This window comes from Platalea leucorodia, assembly GCF_965183815.1.
Source record: "Platalea leucorodia genome assembly, chromosome: 6".
Classification (NCBI taxonomy): domain Eukaryota; kingdom Metazoa; phylum Chordata; class Aves; order Pelecaniformes; family Threskiornithidae; genus Platalea; species Platalea leucorodia.
The window spans coordinates 54,818,038-54,838,176 of NC_138828.1; the positions used below are offsets into that span (position 1 = coordinate 54,818,038).

The 20,139-nt window shown below is 35.7% G+C and overlaps 1 protein-coding gene across 1 annotated transcript in view; it reads left to right on the forward strand.

The window, feature by feature from the left end:
* The window catches only part of SGCZ (sarcoglycan zeta), a gene marked incomplete at both ends in the record, with an annotated part of 486,557 nt that overhangs the window by 406,758 nt on the left and 59,660 nt on the right, over positions 1-20,139 (forward strand). Inside the window, 1 exon segment of the mRNA XM_082315901.1 lies at positions 7,589-7,676. Coding sequence (XP_082172027.1) covers positions 7,589-7,676 — 88 coding nt within the window.

Sequence of the window (20,139 nt, forward strand, 5' to 3'; positions counted from 1 at the left end):
CAAATCTGCTAATCATTTTACCAGTGTGTTATACAAAAAAGTTAGTTAATTATTTTTTCTGCTTGCATTTGATTATAATTATATGTAAATTGGTCTTGTCATGGACAAATTAAATGCATTGACCTAATAGTTTACTTGAATACTTTTCCAAACCTTCCTAATGTGCAAAACTGGTGTGAAAAAAATACTGATTTTCAGTAACATTTGGTCAAACTTTTAAGATATCTGGAATGTTTCATTAAAGCAGAAGTCCAAAGATGTTTATTGTGATTTTGCAATCAGCTTACTCATTCTGAGTGTACTTATTAGGGATTAAATTGTGACTCTCAGGTTAGAAAGGACAATTGGGCAGGAATGAACAAAACTAAAATCTAATGTGAAACTTTATTTTAGGAATGCAGGAATATAGAAAATAGGTAAAGTATCTAATTTAATTGGATCAACACTTATATTAACTCTTCTCATCTCAGAATTGTCCAGGAATAACTTGGACAATAAATTATTCACTTCTCCCTATTTGAAGTACCCCTATGTTGGGGACCCTACTGTCCTGACACCTTGGGAAGATTCTTGGTAATATTCTTGGAAATATTAAATATTGGTAAATATTGATAAACGAGAATATTGGAAATATTCTTGGAAAGAATATCTTTGAAGTATTCTGATGAAAAATATTTTTCTTTAATTTGTATTTTGACAGTCCCATGTTCTTCCAAGCTTTGGACAGTTTTAACAGACTTCAACATTTTTAAAGTACTCAAGAGCTCAGCAATTGCTGGCATTTGTAGGTCTATTTTTTCCAAATCTTTCCTTATTCAAGTTGCTTCATGTTAGTTTAATGCTAATAATAATGTTAATGATAGAAAGTTTGGCTCTGAGACTCCTAGCCTTACAGATGTGTGTTTTCTTAGTCCCTGGAGCTTTTTCTTCAACCTCCATTATTACCTCCCTGTTTTCAAGGAAGGCTGCTAAGAAACATGCTGATGTTCTGGTTCTGGACAATGGGTAAACAGCTAAGGAATGCTCACTCCATCCCCTCACAGCTTCTTTGCTCTGCTTTCTACTCTTCTTGACTGACACTGTGTCCTTCATATTCTCCTTCCAAACTTTTTGCACTTAATTCCTCCAAGGCAGTCTTCACGCTTGTTATCCCTCATCTGCCTGAGCTGCAGTTGTCCATGTAGTTATTTCAAAACTACTCAGTTGCTTTTTGACTCCCTTGGGCTGCTGGACTGACCAGAGGACTGAGTAATTTCTATTTCTTTCAGTTCCCATTTTTTTGCTATGGTGTGGTCAAATAACTCATACACTGTTGGTGCTTCTGTCTGGGTCGTTGGCTCTAAAGCAGTAGAGAAACTGTGGTGTTATGAAGCAATGGGGAAACATGTTCCCTGACTTTGTTTAAGTCTTGCAATGCACAGCCACTGTGTGGTTGGATATGGGGAAGGCCATGGTGAGTTTCTCAGCAAACCGAAGTCTAACACTGATTTTTTTTTTTTTTTTTTTTTTTTTAATGCAAAAGTACCTTGCAAATACAATAGTCATTCTGAGTCGCTAGTTAAGAAAGGTTAGTCACTTTATCAGGGTAAGTTTTTTTAAAAGAGCCCTGTAAGGAAATGTCCTGCCGTAACTATATTAGCTGCCCATGCTGGCGATGGGCTCAAATAACAGAGTAGTATATAACCTTATATCCTCTCACAAACTGCCAACAGATAGAGTTGGCAGATCTAGAATTCTGCCCACTTATTGCATGACTTTATACATCTATATGACACTGTGTGGAGGTCCAGAAACCTGAAGTGGTGTGCTTGCCCAAGCACAGGAATCATATCATAAGAGCTACTGCTTGCACTATAAGCTATGGTATACATACTGCTACTATTCCTAAGAGTGTCAAAGTGGGTGGTGTTATCATAATTAACTGTGTTCTGAACATAAGTCTGGGATTATATTTAATTATACTGGGATTATATTTAATTATACAGTGTACCGTTTTACCTAGAGTAAACTAGTGTTGTATTAAACTAACTGGAATTAAATTTCTCCATTTAAACTGTTTCTAATTTAAAGGGTGCATTTTGAAAATACTCTTCAAAACTGAGCTAATTAGTTGGGATTGCCTATTTGAATGTTGTGCAAAAGGCATAACATTTGTCCAAAACATGGTAAAAAAAAATTGAACCATCTGTAAAAAATGAGAGTTTTGCTATGATTGCTCATGCAGAACATTTTTTAGTAAAATGACTTCATAAAGCAATCTATCGGTCTTTCATATACTTAAAGTAATCCACTCATCTAATTCTAAAATAAAAGTTGGTATTTATTAGTACTGCACTGTGATCCTTACTCCAAAAGAAAAAAAAAAAAGTTTGTTTTTTTTTTCCCCAAAATTTTCATTATATTTATAACTGGCATCAGATTCAAGAAAGCATTTTGAAAATATCCCCTAAATTCATTTGTTTATTTTTCCCTTTATGAATCCAGGCTGCAAACCTGTTTCAGATAAGAAGTGACTATAGTAACATCATGTTCATCTGGTTTGCCTTTAATACACTACTGAAAATCTTGAAGTTGTAACATTTCAGGGCTTATAACAGGAGTCACCTCATACAGTATCATGAGCATCAACTACTTCTTAAGGTCCTCATATCTGTCAGGGAACAACAAGGGCTGACTGATCCCTAAGGGGAGGGGGAGAGCCAAGCAGGGCAACCCTGCCAGGAGGGGTTCAAATGGGGCTGGACTGAAATGGGCCCCTCCAGGGTTGAGGAAGGCCCCAGAGAGGTTGGGCAGGGCCAGTAAGGGCTGGTGGTGCTCTCATGGCCCTGAGAGCATCCCTCTACAATGTTTTACCTGTTAGCATATTGTTATTATTAAAAGCTCTATGTAACTGTAAGAATGTCCTTACTATGTTGCTTTTAGTTATCTACAGTATAATTTTTGAAATGGCATCACAAATCCTTTACTACCTCTTTTCTGAAGACCACATTTACGTAGCAGTGCAGAAATAAAAAGTTCAAGTGTTCTGTTAATGAGAAGGTGTATATATAGCCTACGACGCTTCATATAAAATTATATCTGTTTTTTTAAGAAATTATTAACAAATTAGTAACATCAAAGACATTTCTGTGTCAATGTGTCATGCATCAGATATAAAGGATTGTACTTCAGTACAGAATTTAAATCAGGAGAAATTTTATTTGAGGTGAAATGTTCTTACTCTGATATGTGTAAATCATTAAGGATTGGGGAAAACCACAGAAAGTTGTGTTCCCCAAATAAAATCTTTTGCCTCAGATGTTTTCATTTAAAAGGTTTAGCTTAAAAAAAAAATAGACCTTTTCAAGACATAATATTCAGTATTTTATTTTGCACAGCTGAAAAATGTTCCCTAGTAAGATAACTAAGTTCAGAAATCATTTCCAGAAAAAAAAAAACTGACATAATCTCACTATCTGAAATTCTTTGTTGGTTTTGGTTTTTTTCACGTGTTTGCAAAGCAAGCTTGTCATTGTCCTGTAAATGGGTAGTATAGCTGAAGGAAAGCAACTTTCCACTAAGGAACTAGCTGCCATTAGTGTGCATGAAGACTACTTACAAAATCATCACATGAACAGTACGACTTGTTCCACTTAAAGGTTTTTCACTGGCTTTGCAGTATATGTGAAACTATTCCAGTAAATGCTTAAGAAATACAGGTAAACTCAGAGCAAATATATATAGCACACTAACTGCTTATGCTTAATTCATCACACATTCTTGCAGTTCAAGTTCAAATTATGAGGAGTGGGAAAGAAACCATGGTTGTATGTATGCTATGCAAAATGAAGAAACAGGAGGACAAGATCTGAAATTCCATGACAGAAAGGCGGAGGAAAAAGGCCAACTCTCCACTTACAATTTTTTTGCATGTGCTTTTTATGGAGGAAGTTTTCATAATACAGATTTCAGATTGTAGTATTGGATTTTAGGGACTACTTTGCTCCAAGATTGAATAATACTGGTAATCCGAAAGTGGTCTAAGTTCCCTGTACCTCAGAAAACTCCCTGTTCCGGTGTCCCATACCGCAAGTTCAGGCAGCAAGAACAGCTTCTGAACTCAGGGGACTGGGGCAGCAAGTATGGCATGGCCTTTTCCAGGGGCAGAAAGTTTGGGATGGGCAAGAGAGACCTGCATTTTATTTCTTTTTCTCATGCATTCAAATTAACTGGGTTACAAGAAATAATATTAGGTGATGAAGAACTTCTTCAAGGATGTTCCTTGGAGTTGCTCACGATAACTTTTACACTGCATTTATATGATTGTATTCTAAATGTGGAACATGTCCATTCCTGATATTCATAAAACTGAGCTACAGAAATACATGGAACTAATTTTATAGCATTACATTACTTTATTACATGTAAGGGAATATGTTCTTTATGTTCACCTCTAAATGGAAGATCTGATATACAGCTTTATAAAGTCAGCAACAGAAGTAATAGATCTTTGCCCCATTTTTTCATGTATGTGTGTCTGTTTTGTCAGGTATAACCTTAAAGCTTTTTTCATTAAATAAATATACAAAAAATATTTACTAATATAGCAATCTTTTTTTATATACTTTATCACCTGTTGGGTGACATCAGCCTAGAAAATTATATCAAAAAAATAACTGTGCATGTTCCTAGGCTTATCTGACTTCAGAACAAATCTTCTTTACTTCCAAATATTTCCACAGTATTTGGAGAGCTTAATCATTCTTTTTTTTTTATGTTCTTTGTGTTTATATATTCATCAAAACATTTTTTTTAATTTCCAATTTCCAGGAAAACTGTGATGACATATTTTTAACTCCCTTCTCACATGTGAATGTAAAGCATTTTGTGGATTATCAAGTCTATTAAATTCAAGCTGAAGTTCACATCAAGAGAGTAGCAGATATGGTGACCCAGAGATAAAATTATCCAACATTTTTATGCTGTAGATATATGTTAATTCATATTCATATGACGAACACTCGTCTCACTTTATACTCATCTTACAGATCTATAATTCCACTCATTTCAGCTGTCTTCTCTGAGTTGCTAACTCCTCTGAGTAGATTACCTTTGAGTACATTGAACCTCTGTCTTTAAGCACTTCCTGTGGAAAATGAAGGTGCAGGTAAACAGTGTAGACAAAATACTGGACTGCTTAAATTGGTAGTTTTGCCACTGGGTTTTCTTTGGTCCAGAATTTAAACTTGCAGCTCTATATTTGATATCCAGGAACTAAGGAATATAGATTTAAGTTCTTAACTTCTTCATCCTTCTTTTTATCTTTTAAGTAAGACAAGGAAAGGAGAAGAAAGAAGGTTTAGCTTGCCTAATCTTTCATTATCCTGTACTTGAGAATTTGATACCCAAGGTCTTCATTTACAATTAGAGCCTGAGCACGAGAAACCTGAGAGGGAGATTTTAGCCTGAGAATCTTGTTAAGATTCCTAAGTTTTCCTAAGGTGAAAGGAAAGAAACCTTCAGATCAGACTATGAACAGTCTTTGGAAGTGCAAGTCACCAAACCCTTAGCTGAGCAGGCAAAAACAGGCATGGCATTACCCTCCCTTGCTAAGGGTGACATTATTCTTAGAAGACTCTTCTCCAAATACTGACAAAGCAAAAGTGAAAAGGGCTCCTTAAAAATATACTTTTGCCATGCAGCTGTCTATCAGGACAACTTCATTTCCCAGGGCAGCAGTTGCCTGGACTAATGATCTTCAAAGGACCATAAACAAAGTGGAAATCAAATCAAGTGTTGAGAAAAAGGACCTTAGCAGCTGCTTTTGTTGCCAGAAGCTCCCTTGATTGCATCACATGTTTAGCTCAAACCAGTCACACTGAACACTGTGTCTCACTGATAATTATAGCTTTTTATCTAGAAAGATGGACAAGCCAAACAGTGACTTTCATCTGCCAGAGTTTGTGATGCAGAGCTAATTGGCAGGATGTTAGAGAGGTCATAATATGGTCCAATGAGATGAAGCTCACCTGAACTCTTGGAAATTAGCTCAGAATAATTTCAGACTTCCCAGGGAGCTGAGTATCATTTAAAGTTAATAATCACAGTGAAAACAACTGGGAAGAGTGTTTCTTGCAGAGGAAAGCCCTGGATTCAATGGAATGCATTGTAAGGTATAGAAAATTTAAGTGCAAACCTAATGCAACATTCAGGTAAAAATAAATCTTTATATATGGCTCCTTAACTCCTTTCATTCTCTTAAAAAACTTTTGAAAATAGGAAGAAGCAATATATTGACACACACACGCGCGCGCACACACACACACACACACACGAAGTCTATCTAACCTAATATGCTCAATCCAGGAATGACCAATAATTGATGCCCAGGGAAGAATCTAAGAATAAAACAGGTATATAATAATTCTCAGAAATATTTTCCAAGCCCTTAGTCATTCCTACCTAAAGCACTTTCCCAGCTGTCTCTGTGAGGTGTCTTACTGGTGTTGGATAAACTTACCTAAGCATAGGTAAGTGCTAGCAAACTGCCAGAAGCATTAATGTACCCATGGTATCACTGCAAGCTTCAGGGGAAGAACAGTGTGGTAGCAGGTGATTTCAGGGAGGAAAGTGTCTCTCTGCAGCAGCAGCCACCATCCTAATTTTCCCTCCCCTCATGCACTCACCTCTCCCTAAGGAGAGCATGATCAGTAAACTCTGGGTTTTTTAGGCTGGGTTTCTCTTGGCTCTCTGTTGAAGCTCTTCCTGTTTCCTGTGCATCTGTCCTCCCCCTGGAGGAGTAGATCTGGTTCCTTGTTTTTCAAGAAGCAAAATTCAATTGTGTCTTCATTTCTGAGATTCCGTAAGCTGGCTTTGGACACAGGATATGCCTACACATATATATGTAAACATTCCTCAAAAGCTTAAATCTAGGAGAATGCTGATAGCAATGTAGTCATGCTGCAAACTGACTGCAAAAATGTTAAGACTGTATTTAACATCATACAGTGTTTGTCTTTGTGCTACATCAGCTTGATCACTAATATTACATGTCAGGTACTATTGGTGGTGGGTCAGGGTTGTCTGTTATATGACCTTACCTTCCAGTGCTCTCTTTCTTTACTTTTTGAGAATAACAATAACTTTTACTTTCAAAGAAATGCATGGCTGTGTTTGTAAGGTTTTAGTGCAATCCAAATACTATATGTTGTACAAATTAATAGAATAATGTAGTATAGTGTTGGTTAGGTAGTTAGAAAAGTATATGTTAGCAATATATTGAAAAGGTTAATGAAACAGTTTTGTGTTAAGGCTTTTTGAATTTGTAAGTTTGTAATATCCTCAGGAAATAAAGTCCAATTTATATAAATTAAGTTCAACTCTGATTTTTAAAGCAGGGATTCGATGCAGAAAGGTTTTAAGCTTAAAATCGTATTCTTGTTATTCTTTTATATAAAAATTTGACTTGTAAAATACTTTATGAAATTATTAAAGAGGCTATTATATTTGACACAACTCCCCTCTCAGCATGCATGTTTATATTTAGTTCTAGCTTAATTCTACCTCAATTTTTTGTTCTCTCATTTATTGTCTTATACATGTTTCCCAGGATAGCCCACTGGTCTTACAGTCTGACAGAAATGTAACAGTGAATGCAAGAAATCACTTGGGACAGTTAACTGGACAACTGACAGTAGGTGAGTGTTCTTTATTGACTGTTATGTATATCAGTTTAGCTTTATGAGTAGGTTTCATTAATTAACATAGAAGATAAAATATTGCTGAATAGTCAGGAAAAAAAAAATCTCATCACCATACTCAGACAAAAAACAAGGCATACAATGGATCATAAGAACATGATTCAGCATTAGCTGAAGGCAAAGAAAGTAGAAATGCCTCAAAATATTTAAAACATAGCCTGATGAAAAATGATTATTTTTGAGACAGCTGTACAAAACAAACTAAAAAAAAAAAAAACCCTTAGAAAAACTTGTTTCAACAACAATTTCAGTGGGAAAATAACCATTCTTTTCTTACAAGTTCTGTCAGTCTTCCATTACTTCAGTGGGAATTGGTTTGTCCCCATTAATCTTGCAATGTATTTGTATCAGCATGTATTGAAAACAGTTAGAATAACAGAATGTAAAAAAAACAGAACAAAGCAAAAATCCAAATGGTTTTCTAGTCACTACAAAATTTAAATGGAAAGTGGTCATATTGCCAGTCATTCATTAAAATGGTGTCTGATATTTTGCAAAGTATAAAATATAGCAAATCAAAGCTCCAACTGAAATGGAAATAAAAAATCCTGCACTTATTTATTCCACTTTTCATGTCTTTTTCCCTGCTTTTATGAAGTTTACCATGCTATACTGTGTTTTTAGCACAAATCATACTTATTGTGTTAGTAAACATGAAGTATTTTTTTTTTATATTTTCAATACTAGAACAGTACTGAAGATATTAATTGCTTTTTAAGAATATTGGCCGAAAAATTCAGTACAAAGTAATGTTCTAGATCTGTTAGAAAACAGATATATACTGACTGGAAATGGGATGAAAAATATACAAACATATATATGTAAGATACTAATGTATATATAAATTTGAGGAGACACCCCTTAGACTCCATGTTTTTTCATTTTTTTCACTTTACTTCTGGATTAAGCTGTGTTTTATCCACTCCTTTTCCTTGTGTGCCGAGGATATGGTCACAAATAGTTTAAGTTAAACTCTAGTTGTAATCCACACTGAGCTTTCATACTGGCTGGCTACCATGGCTTCAAGTTGTAAAAAATTTTTGGCAAGTGCATACAGAGTGACACACCACCTGCACTGATTTTTCCTGAATGACCACATCAAATGAATGTGCAAAGGTAACCAGACTTGCTAGCAGATACAGGTGAGGAAAATTAAGCTAACATCTGTTCTAGCCATATTGTACTTGCCCAGTGCATTTATGGAACACAGTTCTGTTTCATCTAGTAACTGTATTATTAAAACCTTCCACTTCAGCTAGTAATTGCTAAAAGGTGAGTTGCCCATGGCAAACATTCACATTGGCTGAAATAGATATGATATTCTGATTGCTGACATCATTCCTGCTAAGTGAAGCCAGCACTAAAAATGTATGTGATTGTATTGAGACTGACCTACTTAAAGGCATCACACTAGAGGTTAATATTTTAAAAACATAAAGGCCTGAAGAAAACATGTGTTCTTACATTACCATCATTAGAGTGAACACCTGTAAGCTTCTTGGTGTGCAGCTGGTGCAGCATGTCTGGAGAGTGGAAGTTTGCTAAATTGCAATATTGTATTTACATTATTTCTTATTCTTTATCATCTTCTTTTTCATAATGGCTATATGGCCTTTATTGTTTCCTATAGTCATATAAAAATCTGCTTCTTTATTTTTTAGAAATTTCTCATACAGTATTAAATACATATTAAAATATTCCTTATCTTCTTATTTCTTATTTAATATTTCTTACTTAGTATAGGTGCTCATATCTACCAGTACAATCAGTAAAAGCCTGAACATTCTACTGTTGGAAAGGAAAGAAATTAACAGGCACCTAAAAGTCAATTCCTGCCCTCCCTTCCAAAAATTTTTGTTGTGCAAGGTAGAGCAGATAAAGACAAATCCTTGATTTTTGTGTAGGCAAAACCATGGAAACGTCTGCTGAGAGAAGGAAGGAGGACTTTCCTATACCAGGTTTTCTGACATCAGAAAACATTTTTTCCTGTTAGCTGTAAATATGCTCTGGAAAGTCCCTGCCTTCTTCAAAAGTACTCTTTGTCCCTTCACTGGTGCTGCATGCTGAAGCAGCTGTATGTGTGGCTGCCCAGTGACAGGGATGAAAATAAACAGTGGAGGAAGCATTGAGGAGAAATATTTTTAAACTACAGAAAAAGTAAATTGTTATGCTTTGGGGAAAAAAAATATCTATTTAACAACTTTGAAGTGTTCCTATTTGTTAACTCCTTCAAAAAGTTGAAGAATAGTAATAAAAAGACTACACATTTATGTGCATGGCGGGAGCATTCTGAAAAGAAAGAAGGATGCCCATGCATTCAGGTGGATGATAATGCACCTCCTATACATGTGCTATCATTGGCATTTTATCTGTATTTCACAGGACGTAAGTGATGTTAGAAGGCAATAAAGAGACTGGTCTCTTGTCTTTGAGGTTTAAATTGCTGTCATTGGTCATGTCAAATTTTGGGACAACTAAAATATTTTTCTGTGGTATTTGGAATTGTGCCATGCATGACTAAGCCTTAAGAGCACCTAATGAAAACTGTTAATGGAAGACAGATTAGTGTAAGAACATGGGGGTGGGGCTGGGAGGAAGAAGATTATATGGTCACCCAGGGAGAGGGAAAAACTCCAGTGAAACTCTTGATAAGAGGTGGTCAGTTCTGTGAGTGACTATAGAAGACAAAATATTTCTGTAAAGTGCAACATTAAGACATCTTAGAGCACATCCTAATCTAGAAGGAGTGAAGGAAAAGTATATTAAAAAAATAAGATATCTAAGAATACTGGATGATTCAGTGGTTACATGTTTAAATAGTGTAAAGCCAAGTCATGGCTCCAGGTCTTACAATACCAAGGGTGCATCCATCATTAAAGTACAATGTATTTATACTGAGCCTGAAAACTGGAAGGAGAGAAAGTCATTGGTGTAGCAATGCTTTCTGTTGGTATCTATAGCAACTGAGCTAGAAATGTTGTTTTGTGCTTCAGTCTATTTCTGACATATGGCCAGGAAACTGCAAAGTTTGTATCTGGATCTCCAAAAGGACTCCACAGCCTTCAGTTTTTAGACGTGCCATTTAAGACCAACAGAGCAGATGTAGCACAAAGGATATCCACAGAATAAAGACGTAAAGATGATTATTCGTTGATTTTTGTATCTAAGCTAGACAAAGAAAAGTAATCACATCTGTCCCCTCCCAAACCTTACTTAGCAATACCCTTTGCATTATGGATTCTACTGAATTACCTTGAAACAACTTTTTATCTCTGTCAGTAAATGTTTGCATAGTGTAAAGCAATATGTAAAAAAATCTACTAATTTTCTGCCAATCTTAGAAATACACAACAGTTGCTCACCTCAATCCAGAAGTCTGTTCTGTCCATGCAGTATGCGCAGATCATACATACCTCTGCCTGTTTTTGTGGAGGACATTAGGCTGACAAGCGCTCCAGGCATCAAAATTAAATATGGCTGAAAGGAGACATTTGAAGCCCACATGTGCACTTACCATAACGTCATCTTCAGATTTGATTATTACTTTGCCAGCTTCCTCATTTTTACATGAGGTGTTTTTTTCTTTTTTTTTTTTCTTGCTGCAATAATTGCTTCTGACAGGTATTTCTGCTATTGCTTGACCCTTTTCCATTCATAAAGATCCCTAGGGATATCTGAAACCTTTTTAGAATATGACGTACAGATAAGCGTGCACTTCATTTTTGCTAAGCTTGGGGCTCTTTAAGACAGAATCATAACTCTCATAGAGGTCCAGAGCTCTACAAGTCACAGCTTTAGAGAGCTCCTGAACCTGTAGCTCTACTCATTCAGATCTCTACAGCCATGCAAATTAAGAAAAAGTATTTGAATACCAAGGAAAGTTATATCACACTTTTGCAATTACTTTTTTAAAATAGCAGGCAGATGTGTAATTTTCAATTACAGCACTGGTAAAGGCTGATAACAGTACTAAAAGACATAGCTATTTAAACAACTTGTCAAACTCAATGACACTTTCCATCCATTTACCACAAAACTTTGTTATGTATTCAAGAATTTTTTTTTCTTAAAAGTGTGCTTGCTTACTTGCTGTGTTTTACCAAGAAGTACATGGGGTATTGTGCAGAAATTATTGGACATTAGAAACTACAGGTATGTAAACTTGTGGGAGTGGAAACAGTCCCCTTCATCATTCTTAGCTATATCACATATGCCAGCCACCTCTACCTATATCTACTGATACCTTACCAGGTAACACATCCCGCTACCTCTTCACTTCCGAGGTGATCAAGGTAACTCATTACCTAAATGTTGCTTGTGATGTTCCCATTGCGAATACCTCAATCCATTTTATTGTAGTTTGGTCTAGACATCAAAGAAGATCTGAAGCAAGAGACAACATTTCAAGCATTCTTGCTTTTAGAATTACTTGTGGTAGAACTTGTAACGATGTGCGTGTACATGTGGCTCTAAATCTTTGATATCTGTTGTCAGACATTTACTTATTTAAGATTATTATGAACTTGAACTCAGTGTCTATTAAGGCAATGGAAGTAAAAACATGCTTAAATAACAATGGATGAGAAATGCTTCTGTATTTTTTCATCTTGTTTGCATACATAGTAGCCTCAAATGTAAGGTCTTTTCTCCTAAGTGTTGCAGGAAGAGGGTAGTTTCAGGGCAGTCATACACATATACTCCTTCCTCACAGTAGGAAAAGGGAAGCATAATGGGCTCAACTCCTCTCTCATCTTCATGGTTGTTCTTGTACTGTCGATAGTAAGGTGCTGAGGAGAGAAGGGACGATGTTTTATAGTCCCTCATTAGCTGCTTCTACCCTTCAACTGGGCAAATATGGATCAGAACTTAATTGCCAGGAACATGTAAAAGAAAGCCTTTCTCCCTTCCCTTACAGAGAGCTTTGCCTATCTGTAGTCCCAAACTACAGTGAAATTTCAAAAATCTAATATATATTGAACATTCTGCTAGTCTAGTTTTCATATTAAAGCAATTGCTCTTGTAACCACTGCGGTACAGTAGTGATGTACGAATGGGAGCATTTGATATTGAACTTCAGACTGAATATATAGTAGCTTAAAATCTTCTTTTGGGGCATTTTATCATTAATGAGGCTCTTCTCATTGTAGCAAAGCTTTCTAACTTATAGTTAATTGACTCCCTCTTCCTTTTCTAATCCAAAAAAATGAACACGGTATCTGTAATTTCTGTGCTAAATGACTTGCATCGCTTACAGTTTTTCAGATGTTTTTGCACCATAAATGGAATTTTCTGTTGAAAATTACTCTGTTGTCTAATGTTTTCCCTTGTTTTAAGTCAGTTACTTGTCAATTCAGAGAATATTTAGATAGCTTACACACCAAAATATTATACATTCTGAGTATACAAATTTTACAATGTAGTATTTCTTACCAAAATTTTATGGCCAGCTAAACACTCTTTCCGAAGTATAGGAACATAAACAATTTATCAGGATGTGAAAATACAGCTCATCTGCTAGTCTGTGGTACAACTCCATTGTCAGATCTTTTAAATGGAGGTAAATGTGAGATAACTTGCCCTTTCTAAGTACAGGTTAGCTACCTTGTACTTAACTGCAGAGTTAAAGGACCTCTTTCAGCTTCAGGAATCACTGCAGAAGGTACAACGGAGCGGTGCCTGAGAGGCCATATGGCTTTATGTCTCCTCCTGGCAAAGCATGCGACATGAGCCAAGAGGCAGTCAGAAAGCAAGCCGTGTTGCTCATAACAGTTGAAATGTCCAGCTGGAATCTGAGTCTCATCCCTTCTCATAATTTACAGTGCAATGTGACGTTGCCTCTGTTTCTGTCTGTCTAGTCCCTGGGAAAGTCTTTTTACAAACCATCTGCACTGTAACAGGTTTTGTAATAGGAGCTCACATAAAATATATTCAGATATAATCTTAATGACTTTGGCTAAGCTATCATGAGAATCTACTCCCATTAATTAATTATCTTGCGGTATTAGGAAAATGTGAAGCTCTGAAAACTGGTCAAAACTTCAGTCTCTTTGCCAGCACTTTGATGGGTCTGCCAAAGTAGCCTTTTAAAAATTAACATGTTATTTATTTGAAATTCATCCATGTTTCTTCTTCAATTCTCTGTTTAAGTCATCTTCCCATAATACAAAGCCTCTCAACTTGTTTGTTTTGATTAGCATCAAGAGGCACTAATAGTTAATGGACTAGTAAAAAACAATTGCAAACAACTCCCTTCTAGTTTTTACTTCTATTTCGCTTGTAAATTAGCTACATCATTCTCTGTGTTAATCTGCATATGTACATTTGACATTCAGCAGTGGTGCACTTAGGCTCTTGTGACTAGCCCTTGCATTAACTGGATTGAAAAAGAATACTTTTTTATACATCCATTACATAACTCACTCATAAAACTATTAAATATACTTGGTATCATCAACCATTTTCAGTCCACTTTGTGCTTGGGTAACAAGATCTCTTTGCAAGAGAGAGATACTTTACATCAGTACTTCAGATTGGTTTTAATCATTTAGGTACATTTTCAATTTTTAAGCAATATCTTTCATATCTTTATGATACTCATGTTATATGCAGACGTAACGCTACATTGCTGTTCAATATATGAAATATACTATGCTGTAAAACATATCTTATATCTCCCTTATGAATTGCCACATGAAAAATGTGCTATAAAAATAAAGAGTAGTAAGCTATTTCTCTGTCACTTATTAGGACCAAGTGGTAATTCTTTCTGGTAGGTATGGCCATTATTTAACCTGAAACCTCCTTCCTGAAATACAAGAGCATATCATGTCAGTTGATAAGTCAGGAATTAAAAAAATCCCCCATGAAAAAACACAAATGCAAGCAGCAGAAGGACAATAATTAAATTCTGTGCAATTTCTGTGTGGTTATTTCAAGGGCAAGAGTGCTTGTGCCTTGTTGGTTCTAAACAACGTAGCAAAGAAGGTCCTTGCTTTATGTTTTATCATCCTGACTCTAGCATGTTATACATAATCTTCTTTAAATCTTAAAAATAATCACTTTTTGTTAAATTTTTTAAGCACTACATCAGTACTTCCAGAGCTGGGTTCTTGAGACCTCTTCCTCTTATTTCTGCATTCAGTATGTTTTTTTTCTTCTTTCTGCCTTCTTCAGACTCTAAAAGTTTTCAACATTTAAGTCTTGATCCAATTTTTCTTCTTTTATTTCCCTCAGTCTGAGCTCAGGAAAACTATTTCTGCCTCAGATACAAGGTACAGCTCGTGTTAGTTCATATCTGAAGTTGTTGATCTAAAATGGAGAGGACCTTTTGCTGTCTGTAGCTGACAGACAAAAAGAAAAACATACTTTGTACTTTTATAACTAGTCTGATACTTCTCTCTATAAACCTGCATAGACAAAACACATGCAGGTTATTTTCTCTCTCTTTTTCTAAGTTGATTCATCATCTATGTTTGGAAGGAATTTTGAGGTCCAGTACCTGTTTTTTGATGTGGTTTTCTTTCCCTAATCTAGAGCTGATTTCGAAAGGGCAAGCACATGGAAGAAAAGATGCCTTTTCAAAGTCAGAATATACATTCTTAAGTTTGGACTTTAGAAATCCTCCAAAGCGTATGCAGCTACTGGGCAGTGTGCTTTCTTTTTTCTTCTTCAGCTGCTCCAATTTTCTTGTATATATTCACTATAAATCTTAATTTTTGTTGAGCTGCTGTTATGAAATTGGACGTTTTTTCTTTTACACATAGAAAAGGTATGAAGCTGCGTCAGAGTTGTCGGTCACTGGAACATGATTCCCCAGGGAAGCAGTCACAGCACCAAGCCTGTAAGAGTTCAAGGAGTGTCTGGATGATGCTCTCAGTCATATGGTTTAGTTTTAGGTAGTCCTGCAAGGAGCAGGGAGTTGGACTTGATGATCCTTATGGGTCCCTTCCAACTTGAGATATTCTATGATTCTTTCGAAAGGGTACAGAATAAAACCGTGGAGGGGCAGAAGAGGGATGAGTAGCAGGTCTTCCTCAGGCATCCTTCTGGAAGCCAGGCTTCAAGTGAAGCCTCAGGTCCCAGCTGCTGACAGTTGGTGCTGGCAGGAATAGCTGGGCACACGCAGGACTGGCCACGTGCTGGCTTCCCGCAGGATAACCTTTTGAAAAGCAGCAGCCACAGGCCTCTCTTCTCATAAGAGGGCAATGGTTAATGTTCTATACCCACTGTCACTTTAAAGAAGATGGGAAAAGGATGAAAGGGAACACTAAATTAGTGTTTCCCAGGCAGTGATTGTGGAGGGGGAACAAGAGTACAGCGGTGACCCTGTGCAGAGGGGTGTCCAATATGCTAGGTATGAGCCTCAGCTCAGTGCCTTAGTATTTCATCTCAATGCTAACTTTGACTTCAGAGCATCTGTAGTGAGATTGGACATACGCTGAAGTAGATATCAGTTATCAACAGCTATTTTGCCAGCAGTACAGGAGTCCTCTGCTTACTTCTCTGCTGTATAGGCTTTTTATTTTACCTGATTGTATTTTAAATGCAAGTCTGGATGTTTCCACTGTTTCTATAAAATTGGCACTGAAAACTAGGAAAAAGGATATTCTGTTTCAATTCTCAAATATTTTATCCTCAATAATAAAATATATCAATTTTTTTCCTGTACCATACCAGAGGACATGGAACTATGAGCAGTGGTTGGATTTAATCATAGAAGTAGAGTCTGAGTGGGAAGAGGTCATTAGTGGTTTGCATGGTGGTACATAAGTGTTAGTGTTTAAACATTAATCCACTGCCATCTGTCCTGCTGTTGTTACCCACGCACTGTTGGCCAATAGAGACAGCATAACTACTACCCAAATGTTCAAAGCAGGGAAGGAGCAGTGATTTCCTTTTGTAGGAGAGAGATTCCAAAAGTCAAAGAAATAGACATTATTCTGAGGGTTTGAGGGATACAACATACATCTTCAAAAGATTGTTCTAATTCTTTAGCTTTAGCTTTAACTGCTAATATTTTATTTAACTGCAAAAGCAGGTGTTGTGCATGCATTTTGACATTCACAAGGCTGCTGCTGGGTGCTAAGCATTATTAAATTACCTACAGCATCTGGACCTTTAGCAAGTCCCTGACAAGAAATTAAGATTTTATTTTTACCCCCTTTTTTTTTTCCCTGATGTTCAGACAGCTCATTAATATTCTAATAGGAGTGGCTTAGGTGAAGGACAAAATAAGGGCAAATAAATGAGAAGCCATTTTTTAAGTTAATTAAATACAAAAACATAATTTTAAAAAAGAGAGAGAGAAGAGTGGTGGGATCTTTCTGATGTTCTCCTTCAGAACTACAGAGAAAACTTGGAAGAAGAAACTCAACAGCATGCTGCTGCTGTTAAATATGTTGAAGTGACAGCAAACAGATTTATCAAAAATATGAGTGAGAAGTAATTTGTTTGTAGACTTAGAGTCTTTATTCAGCTAAGTTATTTTTTAAAAAGTCTGAGTTCTATCAGTTATCCTACTGAGCCAGCTATGGGAAATTAGCCTGTTTCTATATGTGACAGATATTTTTGCAAGTGGATACTGGAAACATTTGTCTGTTTGTCCATGAAAACTATTTGTCCATACAAAATCATGAACCTCTTAGATCACAAGTTCTAGTTCATATCTATTAGATGACTAGTATTAAAAAATAAATAAAACCCCTGTTTTCTAGAATTTCTTCTCACGTCTTTAGACTATCAGAAATTGCATCTCACTTGTTAAAATTTTTGTGTTTTTTAAAAACACTAATGTCAAATTTTACTTTCTATTTATTGCACTGCTTTGTCCGAGTCTTATAAAAATATGCAGTTCGAAAACTAACTTCAATGTATAACACTGAAACTTTAATAACACATTGGAAAATACCAGTTAGTATCCATAACTAGAACATAGCTGTTTTGTTGTGCTTATTTATCAAGATAATAATTTTTATTTGTCTTTTAATTATTTTGTCTTCATTCAGAACAGTATGGAGTTTCAAATTCCATATTATACCAATGCTAGAGATGTTTCACTCTGCTATTTGTAGATGGGCAGAGCTGTTTTGATGTAATTTGTCTCAAGCATGTACAGGATATTTAAAGGTATATTTAATATGGATTTTTAAAATTTCTGTAATACATAAATATATCTCTGAAAATACCTTCTTTTTCCTTAGGTTATTCTTAGGGTGATAAATATTGCACTTGCAGCTGAATTATGAACAGACGGCACTGAACTAATGATTAGCTGAATATTTTAAAATTTCAACTAGATTTCTTCCTGTGAAGAAAAGCATTCCATAAATCTGAAATTAATTAGTCACTGGGAATAGTTATCACTCACTGAATCACTAACATCAGTTTTAGATCAAAATAATACAGTGAGCATTGTTTCCAAATCAAAATTAAGGACTACATAGCCTTTAAAATAAGTTATTCCAACATTAGCGTCCCAAAACTTCATGAGTTTCCTTTTGTGATGTTTTGGACAGATGTTTTGTTTGGAGAAGCTATTTTGTTGCTCTTCTCTCAGATGTATTACCAAGGCACCTGGACTCTTTGCCACCTTAAAGTTGTCAGACACTAAAAGCTTCCTACCCATTTTGCTTCTGGAATGGAGAAAGTGGTTTTCTATTATGGAAGAAGATGACAGGATGGTTCTGACACTCACCTGTCTTTTAAGAAGGAAAGGGAAATTTGCTAATCTTCTGTCTCTAGTTTGGTCTTTTCTGCATCTTCGTTTGCTTGGTTTGGGTTTGTGGGGTTTTTTTGTTTGTTTGTTTTTGTTTTAACTTCTTTTCTCTGTGGAACTTATATACGAAGCCAGATGCTAATTTACCACATCTATTTTTCTCTGTGGTGGAGTGATTCTAGTTGGCTTGCCATATTGCCAAAGCAAAAGCTTTCAGCAAGTCCAGACAAAAATTCCACCTATACTGCAGGTCTTGCCTCTGAATTTCTACATCCATCTGCATCTAGCTAAGATTTCTTTCCAGATACAAAATCATACATTCTCTTGAGGACACTTCAGATTTCCCCATGATAGTAAACTTGTTCTATTACCATTAGATCCTACTCCCAAGGGTATCAATATAGATTTTGTAAGTGGTGTATTTGAAAGGCAGACAATCTGGGAATGATTCAAATCACAGATAAAGATGCAGAATTTAAGTGTCAGCAGGGTAGGAATCTGAGGTAGATGCCTTCATCTGTGAATTGAATTGCATCTTCTGTGTTACAAGTCAACAGTGAATTCCATTGAGAACCTTAATCGGAAGAGACATTTCCAGAAGCTAAGAGTCCAAATCTGCTTTTATCCTGCTTCTGCAGCTTTGCTGGCCCTTGTCCCACTGTCAGGGGCAAGGAGACAAGTAATTTACTAAATGGATAATACAAAAATCCTGAGAGCTGTGCTAAGCCATCATCATCTTGTGCTATCATCATAGTGGATGCTAGTTGTTTGGAAATCTGCAAATGCAGTTCACTGGTCTACCAAGTAGCAGAAGAGTTTAAAATTATCATTTTATGGTCATCTGGCTATAATTTTTTACTCTTGTTTTACTACCCAGTAGTACCCAGTGGTAGCCTTTTATTAGATGAATCCTGTGCATCTTTTAATATTTTGTGCATTCTTTAATTAAATCTTTCTCAGATAAAGTGTGATTATATGAAATGCTAACAGCTTTTGCATAGATAACTTCAGCATATTTGTACTCTCTAGCTAAAGCAGATAATCTGAGAAACAGTCACTGTGGAAAGAATAGATTTTCTAGTCCTCCCTATGTTATAGCCAACAGTGTTGAATGTATTTTATAAAACTGTAAAACTTTTTTTTTTTTTTTTTTTTTTTTTAAAACATATCTTCTCCAATAAAGCTTCTAAGTACTCTGGTAGCTCATATCCTTTGTTTCAGTCTTCTCTGAAAATGTGATTAATTCAATTATTTATCTCAAAAAGTTTAATTAGCGTTCAGAAACCTTTTAAGGATCTAATTCAATACATTGTGAATAATATTATACGATATTTTCTAGTCACAACAGGTTATATTTGAAGTCCATGGAAAACTGCCAAGAGCATCTGGAAAAACAACTTGTATCTTTTTAATGAAATCGGGGGTGGGGGGTGGTGTAGGGGAAAAAAAAAGGAAGATTGAAAACTAACCTCTGAATAATAAGTGTATATAGAGAATACCAGTAAAAATATTTAAGTAATCTTTTAATTTATAAACCACCAAATATGTTCAAAATACCTACAGAGTAGAAACAAATTTCAGAATGACTGTGTCTAATACCTACAGAGAATATTACCAGTAAGAAAGACAAAACTGAAATGCTTTTATTTTTAGATCTTCACAAAGCAAGATACATAACAGTTAGTA